This window comes from Astatotilapia calliptera, chromosome 14 (genome assembly GCF_900246225.1).
Source record: "Astatotilapia calliptera chromosome 14, fAstCal1.2, whole genome shotgun sequence".
NCBI classification, from domain to species: Eukaryota; Metazoa; Chordata; class Actinopteri; order Cichliformes; family Cichlidae; genus Astatotilapia; species Astatotilapia calliptera.
The window spans coordinates 15,322,817-15,335,619 of NC_039315.1; the positions used below are offsets into that span (position 1 = coordinate 15,322,817).

The 12,803-nt window shown below is 42.2% G+C and overlaps 1 protein-coding gene across 3 annotated transcripts in view; it reads right to left on the reverse strand.

Annotated features, from left to right (window-relative positions):
- The window catches only part of ift80 (intraflagellar transport 80 homolog (Chlamydomonas)), a 54,420-nt gene that overhangs the window by 14,068 nt on the left and 27,549 nt on the right, over positions 1-12,803 (reverse strand). For all 3 annotated transcript variants that reach the window (XM_026192161.1, XM_026192162.1, XM_026192160.1), the window contains exons 9-13: positions 9,646-9,825; positions 8,117-8,235; positions 7,417-7,491; positions 6,684-6,847; positions 6,529-6,593 (exon numbers count right to left, since the gene is read on the reverse strand). In XM_026192161.1, coding sequence (XP_026047946.1) covers positions 6,529-6,593; positions 6,684-6,847; positions 7,417-7,491; positions 8,117-8,235; positions 9,646-9,825 — 603 coding nt within the window. The remainder of the gene's footprint in view (positions 1-6,528; positions 6,594-6,683; positions 6,848-7,416; positions 7,492-8,116; positions 8,236-9,645; positions 9,826-12,803) is intronic.

Sequence of the window (12,803 nt, forward strand, 5' to 3'; positions counted from 1 at the left end):
GTTTCACAAAGTGCAACCTAGTGATGACGCTAGAAGTGCAGCCTCTGGTTATTTTCTGCAGAAGCAGGTACTAGTCCGTAGGTGGATTCCGCAAGGGTTGGACTGTGTTGGGAGTCCAGTTATCCAGATTGTGGTTCCAACTAAATACCGTGACGAGGTGTTGAAGTGTTCTCATGACAAATATGGGCATTTGGGAGTGACGAAGACTTATAATTACATCTTGCGCTACTTCTTTTGGCCACGTCTTAAGCGTGATGTTTCAGCTTACATTAAGACCTGCCATACTTGCCAAATTGTAGGTAAGCCAAATCAGTCTATTAAACCTGCTCCACTTTGTCCCATCCCTGCTGTGAGTAACCCATTTGAACATTTGATCATTGACTGTGTGGGCCCGCTTCCTAGATCAAAATCTGGTTCGGAGTATCTGTTAACTGTAATCTGCCAGGTTACGCTTTATCCTGCTGCATATCCGTTGCGTACCATCACAGCTAAGTCTGTGGGAGTGACCAGGGATCAAACTTTTCGTCACATCTATTTGCACAAGTTCTTAAGCTGTTGAATATTGTACATGATAAAGCCTCTCCTTATCATCCAAAGAGCCAAGGTGCTTTAGAGCGCTTCCATCAAACACTGAAGTCCTTGTTACGTGCCTATTGCACCGAAATGAGGAGTGACTGGGAGGAAGGTTTACCGTGGCTTCTGTTGGCAGCGTGTGAAGTGTGCCAGGAGAGTACTGGGTTTAGCCCAAATGACTTGGTCTTTGGCCACAAAGTTCGGGGACCGTTGACAGTGCTGTGCGATAAGTGGTTGTCAGGTGAACCACCAGTGAACTTGATAGATTATGTTAATGGTTTTCGGCACAGACTGTATGTGGCAGGTCAGTTGGCCAAACAGAAGATGAAATATTTTTATGACCGGCGTTCTGAAGAGCAGCAGTTTAGTAGGGTGACCAGGTTTTAGCTTTACTGCCAATTGCAGGGTCACCGTTCCAGGCACGGTTTGCTGGGCCTTACACCGTGGTACAGAAACTGTGTGAACAGAATTATCTGATTGCTACCCCAGATCGCCGGAAAAGAAATCAACTTTGCCATGTTAATTTGTTGAAACCATATCATGTTCGTCCTTTATCCGTCGGTCTGTCAGGCTCTCTCATTTCTCTTTCCGCATCGAGTCCAGGGTTGACTGCTTGTACAATAGCGCAGTAAGTTTGTGGGGGGGAGGATGTGGCAGCACCTGATGATCCTTTATTGCTTGGTCGTCTGAAGAATTCAGAAACTCTTCAGAACTTGGATGTGCTGTTGGGCCATTTGCCTGCTGACAAATGTGCAGAACTGTCTGCATTAATTAAAAGGTATTGTTACATTCCCCTGAGGGGTCTAGGCGGTGAGGGGGAAGTAACAAAAAGTGTCCAGGTCAGAAAAAGGAGTCAGGGAGGCAAAACGGTTCAATTAAAGAGTTTTATTAAAGTAGCTCAACTAAAAGAGATGGACAAGCCGCTATCACCATTTAAGAAAACAAACAAAACTCAGGCGTTGGTCGATAAAGTAAAACGTAAGCCAAAAAAGAGAGCAGCTCACTAGCTGAAAACCACCAAGAACACAGCTCACTAGCTGAAACCACAACAACCACTCAGCTCACAAGCTGTAACCACACTACTGGCACTCTGGCCCAGAGCTCACCTTTCCTTGGGCTTAAATACTTTTAATTACTGATGTGAGTCAGCTGTGTAACAGGGAAAGGTGGCACCTCAGGCAGAAGGTGGTGGGACACGCCCACACAGGCACCTTCAGGAGGAGGCCCTGCTAGGGCCGTAACAGTATCCAACCTTGTTTAGAGACACACCTTCTAAAACAACTTTGATAGAGCATGATATTGATGTGGGTGATGCAAAACCAATCCGGCAGAGGTCCTACAGGGTCTCTGAGGAAAAGAGGAAAATAATTGATAAGGAAGTTCATTACATGTTGGACAACAACATTACAGTGCCGTCGTCATCAAGCTGGGCTTCCCCTTGTTTGTTGGTCATAAAAGCTTTACTGTGCTCAGAACTTGTGCTCTTAGTACCTCGTCTGGATCAGCCCTTCAAGCTGTATGTGGATGCAAGCCACATTGGTGCAAGTGCTGTTCTAGTCCAAGCTGGCAAGCAAGGTACTGAACATCCAGTTAGTTTCTATTCCAAGAAGTTCAACTCCCATCAGCTGAATTATTCAGTCATTGAAAAGGAAGCTTTGGAATTAATTTTGGTCTTGTGGCATTTCAGAGTATATTTGGATTCTGCTCGGACAATAGCTAGGTTTCATTTGACGTAGACGTGACGTCAACGTAAAGCGCGAAATTTGACTGGCGGTCGGAAGTGAAAAAGATAAGCGCAAAATCACAGACAGACAGTACGCAAAATGCCTATGTCCTGTTGTGTTTACGGATGCTCCAGTAGGTCGACCAGAGAAACTGATAAACGGTATTTTAGGGTACCAAAAATAGCCCAACGAAGAGGAGAAAAATGGAAAATTCTAACCGAAAAACGTAGGAAAAAATGGATTTTAAATTTACGTTTACAGTCGGGAGGAGCAGAGTCTGCCAATGCCCGTGTCTGCAGCGACCACTTCGTCAGAGGTAATGTTATGTTTGCAAACGAACTTATTAGCATTAGGTTGTCGTTAAATTCTCGTTTACTTAGTGCTTTTAAGTTAGTAGTCTAATATTGACTTGATTGGGACTATAGGCTGCCCAAGTGCTTTGGATGACGAAGAGTCGGAGGACTGGGCTCCGACGGTCAATCTCGGCTACGAACGAAAACCCAGATCGGAATCAGTTCTCAAACGAGAGAAAAGAATGAAGCTTAAGGCAGAACAGCATCGATGTGCAGAGGCGATTTTGGATATGCAACAGACGGCTGAGAGCCCGGATTTGAGCCTAGTGACAGTGGAGAACCCCGAACTGCAGCTTCCAGCTGAGAATCCACAACCAGAAGACTTCAGTGTGAATGAGACATTCACTTATCCAGGTAAGATATTGTGCTGAGATGTAAAACAAACAAGAATCATGTCAAAGAGAAAAAGATGCCATTATCTGTAATGATTATGGTCCAAGTTACATATTACATGTTTGTGATTTTTTAATCACAGAGTAAATCCATACCATTTTATTCAGAAAAAAAGAAAAAGTGGCACTTATTACCGTCAGGCACACACCACAGGTTTTTGTACACTGCTATGGTTCTTATATTGCCAGATTCCAGACAGTCTCCTTTCACAGATAAGTAAAGATATCCGTAATGTAAGGTTTCTGTGGTGAGAAACATATAAATATATTTTTTGTATATACCCTCTATCTGAAAAATGCATCTGAGTGTCATGAGGGATCTAAGGCAATCACACAAATTCTTAGCTGATGAATTCTTAGCTAAAAGAAAACACTCTCTCCCCACTACTACTGAAGTACACCTGCAAAATGCTAGCAGTGCCCTATGCGTGTGTGTGTGTGTGTGTGTGTGTGTGTGTGTGTGTTCTCATTGCAATAACATCGTACTTAATTAGGCTACTAACCCTGCCATACAATTGCAATGAGCTGCAATCACTTCTCCATCCTCCTTTGCAATTACCCAAGTCTTCAGAGGTGTCTCGTTAGACCTCTGAGAATGGTTTACCTTGAAGCAAACAACTGTCACTCTAACGAAGTCCTAAGGATGTGGCATGTTTGTTGACGTTAAAGCCGCTACCGCTAACTGTTAGCGTGTTTAAGATAAAGCAATATAAGAACAAACACTCACCCTTGCAAACACCAAACTGTATCCATCACGGAGACGTTTTGTTCCAAGGTTGTGGACCCACCCGCTGACAAAAAAATTGTACGCCTCCAGACTCTTGAAAGCTTTCATTTGCTGCCTAGTGTAGTAAGAAGTCTGGAGGACCAAGTAGTTGGTGATATCCACAGCCTCGATAGTAGGCAAATCCTTTACTTCTGTGGTGTATTCGGACATTTTCAAAGAATACGGATCACGTCCGATATATTTTTTAACTATCTGTTTATATCTCTCCCGAGAAACGGGGTCTAAAGTTGCACAATAGCTGCTCTCCTGACTCTCCACAGTGTCCTCCATGTTTACTTCCGCCCTCCACTCAAAAATCGCGCTGCCTCCGCACGTCATCAGAACCACGTGACCGCAACCCAACTATTGAGGTATTTTCTGACCATAACCCTCTCACCTTCTTGAACTCATTGCAGAACCCAAATCAGAGGCTCATGCGGTGGGCTCTCTTTTTGAAGCCTTACAATTTGGATATCCAGCACATTAAGGGCAAAGATAATGTCTTGGCAGATGCTTTGTCCCGTGCCCCTTTGTAACCAGCAGCTTCACGCCTCATATGCTTTGAAGTATGTCCTCTTCAGTATTGTTTTCCTTCCTCTTAAATTGCTCCTAAGTACCAAGGTTGCTGAGGTTGGAGTTGAGCTGAAGATGACTTTTGAGCATACAAAAGGTGTTGAAAGTGAGGTTGCATGTGTGTGTGTATATGTTATGGATTTAATATATGCATGTTCTTCTAGTTGCATATTCATAATGTAAATGTGTTGCCAATTCAGGGTGAGACCCTGTTCTATGGGGGGAAGTGTGACAGCCAGTGGGCTGGTCTTGTGTTTTGCTTTTTCTTTTACCCGTTTCTTGCAGGTAGGTGGAGCTGACCCAATTATTGATGCAGCACACCTGAGAGGCCAGTCCCAGTGTATATAAAGACACCTTGACTGAACCAGTGGTGGCTGGCTTTGACGCTCTCTCTGGCACTTGTCATGTTCATTAGGAAGTTTCAGTTATGGCTGTTATATCCTTTAAATTGTGTTTAAGTTGCTTTACCTTATTTTCATTAAATATGTCTCACAGTCTTTAAAAGCCTGTGTGTGGTCTCCCATTTGTTTGTCACTTCCTATGAGCCGGGTTGTGACATAAGCTGTAACTGAACAATTCATGCACATGGAGACAGTTTATCTTATTAATAGGAAGATTTCTTTTTCATGTAACTTCATCTTCTGCTGCTCAAGATAATAGGAGGTTTTGCTGGCAATACAAAATTAAAGACAGAGCATTTTAGGTGTAAATTCAGAAGGCTCATATCACTACTTATAATTCAGTTCAGTTCACAGAAAGAAAACATATCTTGAAGGAAGACGTGATGAACAACATGGATGTATTAACATACATATTGCTCTTGTGGCATTATTTTCTGTATGAGGATTAATGCTATGAAAATACTTTATAATCAGTATTTGTCATCATTTTATAATAAGCATCTGTAAAAAGAGGGAAAACCCCAATAATTAGGCAATTCCCTGTGAGCAAGCATTTGGCAACAGTGGGGAGGAAGAACTTCCTTTTGAGAGGAAACCTCCAGCTGAACCCAACTCAGAAATGGGCAGCCATCTACCGTGGCCAGATCGAGGGTGAGGAGAAAGAAAATAATGAAAAGTGGAGCAGAGAGAGAGAGGCCAAAACAGAAACTACATGGGAAGGAAGACAAAACTTCAAGATATGCAGTAGTGGCATGTAAATGAATCAGAAGTTTAAAAAAAAACATGTTCCCATGTGAACATTAAAGTAATGATCTAATTAAAAACAATTGCAATTAGTGTTATTACTGTTATTGCTACAGCAAAAGGCTTCAGTTTGATGAAGCATGCATAAAAACCTTTCACTTTTCACTCGGCTGTAGAAAACATAATAAATACAGCTTGTTACACAATAATGGGAGGCTGCGTTATACATAACTGAACTGTGTAATACTAAAACTAAACAAATGTGTGTTCACTCTGACTCTGTGTTTTGGTTGAAAAAATAAACACACATTTGAACAGCCACCATCAGACAGCTTCTGTTATTATGTCCTATCATATCAACACATAATAAAACACAAATACTAACGCATTCTAACCAGTCACACTGACAAAAAACCCAAAAACATTTCTACACTTATCTGCTTATCCATAACACTCTGCATTATAACATAATTTTAAGTATCTTCCGAGATGTAGGTCCAAACAGCAGATATGTGTTGGGTACATCTGTTCAACTGCTCATTAACACAGATATCTGATCAGATGGCAGCAACTCAATGCATTTAGGCATATCACAAAGCTCAAAGCACCTCAAAATAATTTCTTGACCATGATAATGACTTTACTGTACTTAAATGACCTCTACAGTCACCAGTCTCACTCCCCTTTTGGGGTGTGGTGGAAGAGCATCATGGATCAGTAAAAACTGTGTGGCGCTATCATGACAATATGGAAGCAAAATCGCTAATGAATGTTTTTAACACCTTGTTGAATCTTTGCTGCTAAGAATTAAAGGGGGTCCAACCGGGTACTAGCACTGTGTACTTATTAAAGTGGCATGTGAGCATAAAGTTATCTCGTTTTGTATAATCAAAGTTTAATAAATAAATAAATAAATAAATAAATAAATAAATAATCTGATGTGGTCAGAGAACTTCCTTGTTGCTGAAGTACATTTGGTCAGAAAGAAAGCAGGTTACTAACCTTGTGGGTCAAGGGCTTCCCATCACCAAGAGCCTTTCCAGTCAGGGCATCAAAGAGAAGGATAACTTGTGAGAGAAAAAGAGAAAGAGGACACAGTAAAAGCACAGTCCGTATGATTTTGAAATTTTATAGTAAGCATGGAGTTTTCCCCTCACCTTTTTCATCACTCTTGTCCCGAATGGCTATGGTGTCGTTACTAAGTGAGACACTCTGGGCATTTAGAATATCTGCTCTCATACCCGGGAACTTTGGGGACGATATCAATCGTCCTTCATAGGAGAACGTATACAACCCTGCTCCATCCACTAGTAGAAAATGTCTGGGAGGGGGAGACAAGAGAGGCCAAGTTACTGTATATGCTGTATATTACACATTATACGACTGAGGTAACATGGTGAGGAATAAAGGGGAGCAAACAGGAAAATTAAATACATAACAGACGGTAAGAGTTAATCAACTGACACAAGAAGGTAATTTAAACATTTACTGAACAGCAACACACTGTTAACTTACTCAGTATGACTCATCAATCTAAACTGCGATTACAAAATGCCCAGTAATCTATTTAGCTCCATGCTGAGTGTCAGCGACACTGCACTGGAGTATTGCACAAGAGCTACTCCATATTAATCTAATTTCCCCCAGTGGTTTCACTCTCAGCCTTATTGTATGACAGGGCTGGCTGAGCTAGAGCACAACCCGACTGTGTGTACGTGTGCGTGCGTACATGTGCCCGTGCCCGTGCGTGTGTGTGTGTGTTTGTGCGCTTGGTTGGCTGCTGCTTGATGAGTGGCCAGTGCAGAGTAATGAAGCATTAGAGAAGCTGATAGATGATCCAACAGCCTGTTCTCTCTCCTGCTGCTTTGCTCCTGGAATAAAAAGACTCACTTCTCTGCTTGTAGGATGAGGCTGACTGTTCCCTCCTTTAGGTCAAAGATGAGAGGAGTATTCCAGTTTCTTGAGCTGGCAAAAATAAACAGCACAGTCGCAGACATTAAATAACTGTGCTACATCTGGCACAACTGCAGAGATGAGGAAAAAAAAAAGAAGCAAAAATATGACCCAAAGCAAAAGGGTAAAAAGCAATAAAAGACACAATATTTAGACAATATCAATGAATGGAGAGGAGATAAATCTGCAGAGTGAGCATAAAGAGTGCAGGCCTGAAAACAATCATTATAGGATGAAGTCTGCAGAACATGTTCCCTTGTTCCTAATCCTATTATTTTTCCATGAAGTGAAACAAAAAAAAAAAAACATCTCCATATTTTACAAAACACACAGATCATGAAGTAACAATAGCCTGAAATGAATCAGCAACTTGGTAAGATTTGGTTGTTTTTCCCTCCCATCAGAACCATTTTTTTCTGTGTGGTTATGTTTTATTTTTGTAGGTTTTTCTAGCTACACGGCATGAGATTTCAGTATATTCTGGTTGAATCAAAAGACTTTTCTCATGCTTTGCTCAGTAAAAGAGGAGCATGTTTTGTACAACAACAAAATATACTGAAAGCACATGATGAGAAACTATGACTTTGAATAGAGGATGAGAAGATAAAAAAAAAAGACAAAAAAGAGCACTACTCACTTGTAGACATAGCACTGGAGGGAAGTCGCAACCACTAGGTGACCGTGTGCCAGAGATGCTTTGATGACTCGATCTCTAAACTCCAATAAGTCCACTGCATCGTTCAGCACATTCCTCACCTGTGGAAAAGAGAGGAAAGGAGAGGAGAGAGGGGGACTTAAAAGTGGAAAAAAAAGTGTAGGGATGACTTGACTTTGCAGAAAGTATGACACAGGCACAAACTTTATATTACTGAGCAAACAATTCTCATTTAAAATGCAAAAAAAAAAGAAACCCCAACAAAAAGGAAAGACGCTAGCTTCACTAGCAGAGGGCTGAACACAGTCACGTACACATTGGAGTGTAGTTATTCGTAATATACACAGGAAACTATATACAGTAAATCCAAGTATACGTAGGTCAGCTGTGGACACAGGGAAAGCAGTTCTTACTGTTTTAAGTGTGTGCGTGCAGCGGTCGGTACTAATTTTTTCACCTGCGTAGATAAATACTTCCCTCCAGCTCTCTGTGTGAATGAATGAAGGAGCCTTTTCCAGCACCAGGTGAAAGGTGGGGTTATTTTTACAGCTTTACAAATCTTCCTCCTCTGCTCCCTCCAGCAATCCAAATTTACATGCAACACAACCAGGAATAAAAAACATTTGACCGCAAGGTGGTAAATTTAGCTGGCTGATTCACAAACCACTGGCAGATGTGCAGTTTTAAAACGGACTTCGAGGAGGAGAGAGGGAGGAGGGAGACAGAGAAGCGCCTGCGAGGCTGAAAATAAATGGCTGATGACCCAACTTTGTTTGGTTTACACAAACTGCACTTGGTAGAGTTGTCTATGGGTGCACATGTGTGTTGGCACACGTGTGTAACCCTGCTTCTGTAGGTGTGTGTGCGTCCCTGCCTGAAAATAAACGAGTGTGTGTGTGTGTACACTTGGGTGTGTTAACCGCATGTAAACGCTACCTTGTGGTGAGTGCAAGTTTAAAGAGTAGAGAATGGTGAAGCGAGGGAGGCGGCGAGACAGGCTGGTCATTGTCATTGCAGGGCTGCACACTGGCACATTGGGAGGGTCCTCCTATAATATATGGCCACAGCTAGCCAAGGCCTGGGAGGCATTTGCGTCGCTGTATAGCATATTTACTCGCCTCTGTATAGTTTGCTGATAGCATTGCACTATTTTTCAATTCTCTTGCTACACCAACATAACGGAGTTGGCTCTGTTAAGTGTTTGAGTAAATATCCATACTCCTTTTCCCTAACAGGCAAGCTTATTTTCAATGATTTTGGTTTAAACACAGACAGCTCTGAAGAGCAGAAAAGCAACTTTTATTATAGACCAGAAACAAAATGATTTTTACTATGATTCTTTTGGACACGTATATGATTACACCATTTATTTATGCACAAGTTACTGAAACATATTGGTCTTTTGGTTTACTTTAGATTCCGTCAGTCTTTTATCACCTTCTTTGTTAAATTAGAAAGGAAAACTAATTTGATGCAAACACAAACTCATTTGTATGAGGTAATCTTTCTACCTGCATGGTTCTCCTCTTTGTAAGAGTGATCACAAAATTCTTCCACTCCCAGTGCTGCTCCACCACATGGGCAAAGATGACATGTCCGTTGCCGCAGGCCCCGGCCAGCTGGGTGCCATCCGCAGACCAGGCCAAGCTGAACACACTTCCTGTGTTGGGCTTCTCCAACGCATAGGACCACTGGAGAGGGGCGAGATGAAGAATGAAATGGTAAATTGTTGGTGATAGTAATAAACAATGTTAAACAATTACCTGTGGGGCAGTTTAGGAACTACTGACAATGTGAAGTTTAGCGAGCAGAAGCAGTAAGTCAACACACATGTGAGTGCTTATATGTGTGTATGTGCACATAATATAAACTCTGCCAGAAAGACATAGGCCCAGTCAGTCATTGAGCAGTGATGAACCGTGAGACACAGACAGAGAACTTAGCTCTGCACCGCTCATAAACATACACTGCTATTTTCATCGACTACACTGATGGGGGGCTGGGAGAAGAGGGAGGGTTTATGGGTGTCTCTGAACTAAAGCTAATTAACAAAATCTCTTCCTTCTTTATATGAGAATAGGTTCAGTAAAGTCAGGGCTGAGAAGGATGGGGAAAAGAGGAGCAAAGAAAGAAATAATGACACTTTTTCTTGTCTGCTGTGCTGCATCAGACAGTCTGTCTGATAGTAAAGAATGGCAAAAGACACAACTGTGAGATAAGGAACTCCTTACTATCCAAGTCAAGGCACCCCTCATACTGCCCACCTCCCCTGTTTTTCTACTCTGGCATAGAACATAAGAGCAAAGGCTAAGGCCATTATGTTTTGATTCAGCAAGATTCTGTTGAGACAATGAATAAACTAACAGACAAAAAAAATCCAGTTTGTTATTTTCCAGAATGATCTCTCTGAAGGCCATGGAGTAGTAGGTAAAGGCACAATGAATATGTTTTGTGACATCGAAATTGTTGCTATTATCCATCATCTACAATAACTAGAGCCAATTTTCCTCACACAATAAGCCCTTCTGCCACTAGAGTTCCCCTTCCTCATCCTCCACAGCTGTGCCTGACCTCCTCTCTTGCCTTGAGCGCAAGTAGCTGGCTGACCCGAGTTTCTTAGCTGCAGTCTTCCACACAAACGCATGCATTCACACTGTAACCTGCTTATTAGGGAAGAAAAGTGCTAATGTTAACCTAGCCCTGCCTGCTTGCCTGCAATGGAGAGACAGGTGTGGTGCAGTGGGCCAAGTGCTGCGGTGAACCTTGGAGCAAAGGCCTCAGTGTGTTCACTGCCTAACACACACGCAGCTGCGGGATGTGAGGTGTATCGTTATTTCCTCTTCGTTGCCTCTGACAGGAGTAGAGGTAAAGTCAGAAAGCTACAGGTTTCTGGGCAGCTGCTTTGATCTCTCTCCTTCTCCTGGTCCCGTCTGCCTCATACACCCACCACTCAGATGGTTTTGGTCAGCACCCTCCCAGCAGTTAATGTCATATCAGGACCCAAAATAGCTTTAGGAAAAAGGACCTTTCCCATGTGGACAAAGGCTAGTTTGTTAAAGTGAGATTAATTTATATTTATCTTTTTCTCCCCTCCCTTCTTCCTTTAATTTCAGCAGCTTCAACTTCCTTTATGCATTACATTAATTACATTTTCTTTAAATCAACATACTTTTTACATATAGATTTTTTTTGTTTTCCTCTCTTCCAAAAGAGTGAAAGTGTTCTTGCTTGAGCTCCAAAGCAGAGCAGCTTGGGCCAGCATTTACAATAACAACAGAACTCATTTATTCTTCTGCTAACATCTTGAGATGACCCACTCTGTGTTAAAGCACACCAGGGGTAAACGAGGGGGGGGGGAATGGAAGACAGAGCGATGGATAGATGGAGGGTCAGAGATCAAGCCGAATGTATACAACAGATTGTAATGAAGCAGGACATGTGATATCGGCCTGAGGAGCACTGCTGGATCCATGCTTACCTAATGCTTTTAACACATTGAGCCATTTGACTCTTTCTGGAGCCAGTGAGCGCGCGCGTGCGTGCGTGCGTGTGTGTGTGTGTGTGTGGAAAGAGGGAGTTGCTTTTATATGTGTGCAATACACGGCATGTGTGCACCTAAGTTTGAGTTTGCGTGTGAGTAAAAGTGCAAAGGAAATGAAAAAAAGTTTAAACAAAATGAATATACGAATGCAGGAAATAAGACAACAGAAATTTAGTGTGAGTTCACATGTTGCTCTAATGTGTACATGTGTGTAAAAGAGGTGAAAATCCTCTGGTTTGTCAAGAGTTGTCAGCCAGTGTCTGACTATGGGACACAAGGGGAGACTCCTATTGCTCTCCTGAGATGAGCGGACTGTGCCTGGAGGACCAGGGATACAAAAATCTTTTCCAGAGCAGCACTCAGAGGAAAGCTCACTCTCTCACTCCATCTTTATCTCCTTCATCTACCTTTCTTTCATTTATTCCCTCTCTCCTTATTGGAAAAGAGTTGAATAATTCTGACACTTGGCTGCTTAACAAGAAACTGGTTAGAAGAACAGAAAGTCCTGCATTAAAAATGACCATACGAGAATAATAAAACCAGCTGACTTAAAGGCAAGGCAGGAGGTTATCTAGAAGAACAACTCTCCTTCTGCATCCTGTGCTGTTGTTTGTATACAGCAAAAGGAAGAAAGACAGGCACAGTCTGATTGATGACTTAGCTTGGCTGCAGTAGGTTTAACCTCATACTCAATTATATTGTCTCAGAGTGTCACAGAATCACAGAAATTTAGAGTCGATAGATATTTGACTTCTAAACGTTCAACCCCCCCCCCCCCCCTTTTCTTTTTTTTTAAAATACACTGCAAAGTCAGACTGGTGTGCTCCGATTTTAAAGAGGATGTGAGACTGGTAATAAACAGAGGAGAGCAGATCACTGACTACTACAAGAACAGTAGAGATGGGGGAGCCCAATTAAGGGGGAGCGCAGCAAGGGAAGGTGAATCAGTCTGTGGCAATACATTTGGCAAATGGTTTTACTGCAGCCCAGAGGGGTGGAACTCTGCTGGATACTTGAGAATTCTACTTGACAAGGTTGCAAGGAGATTTAAGATTAGTGCAGAGAGATGTTAAACAGCATCAAGAGAGAACACGCAGACAAGGACATGGTCTGTATAGAGGCCAAAAT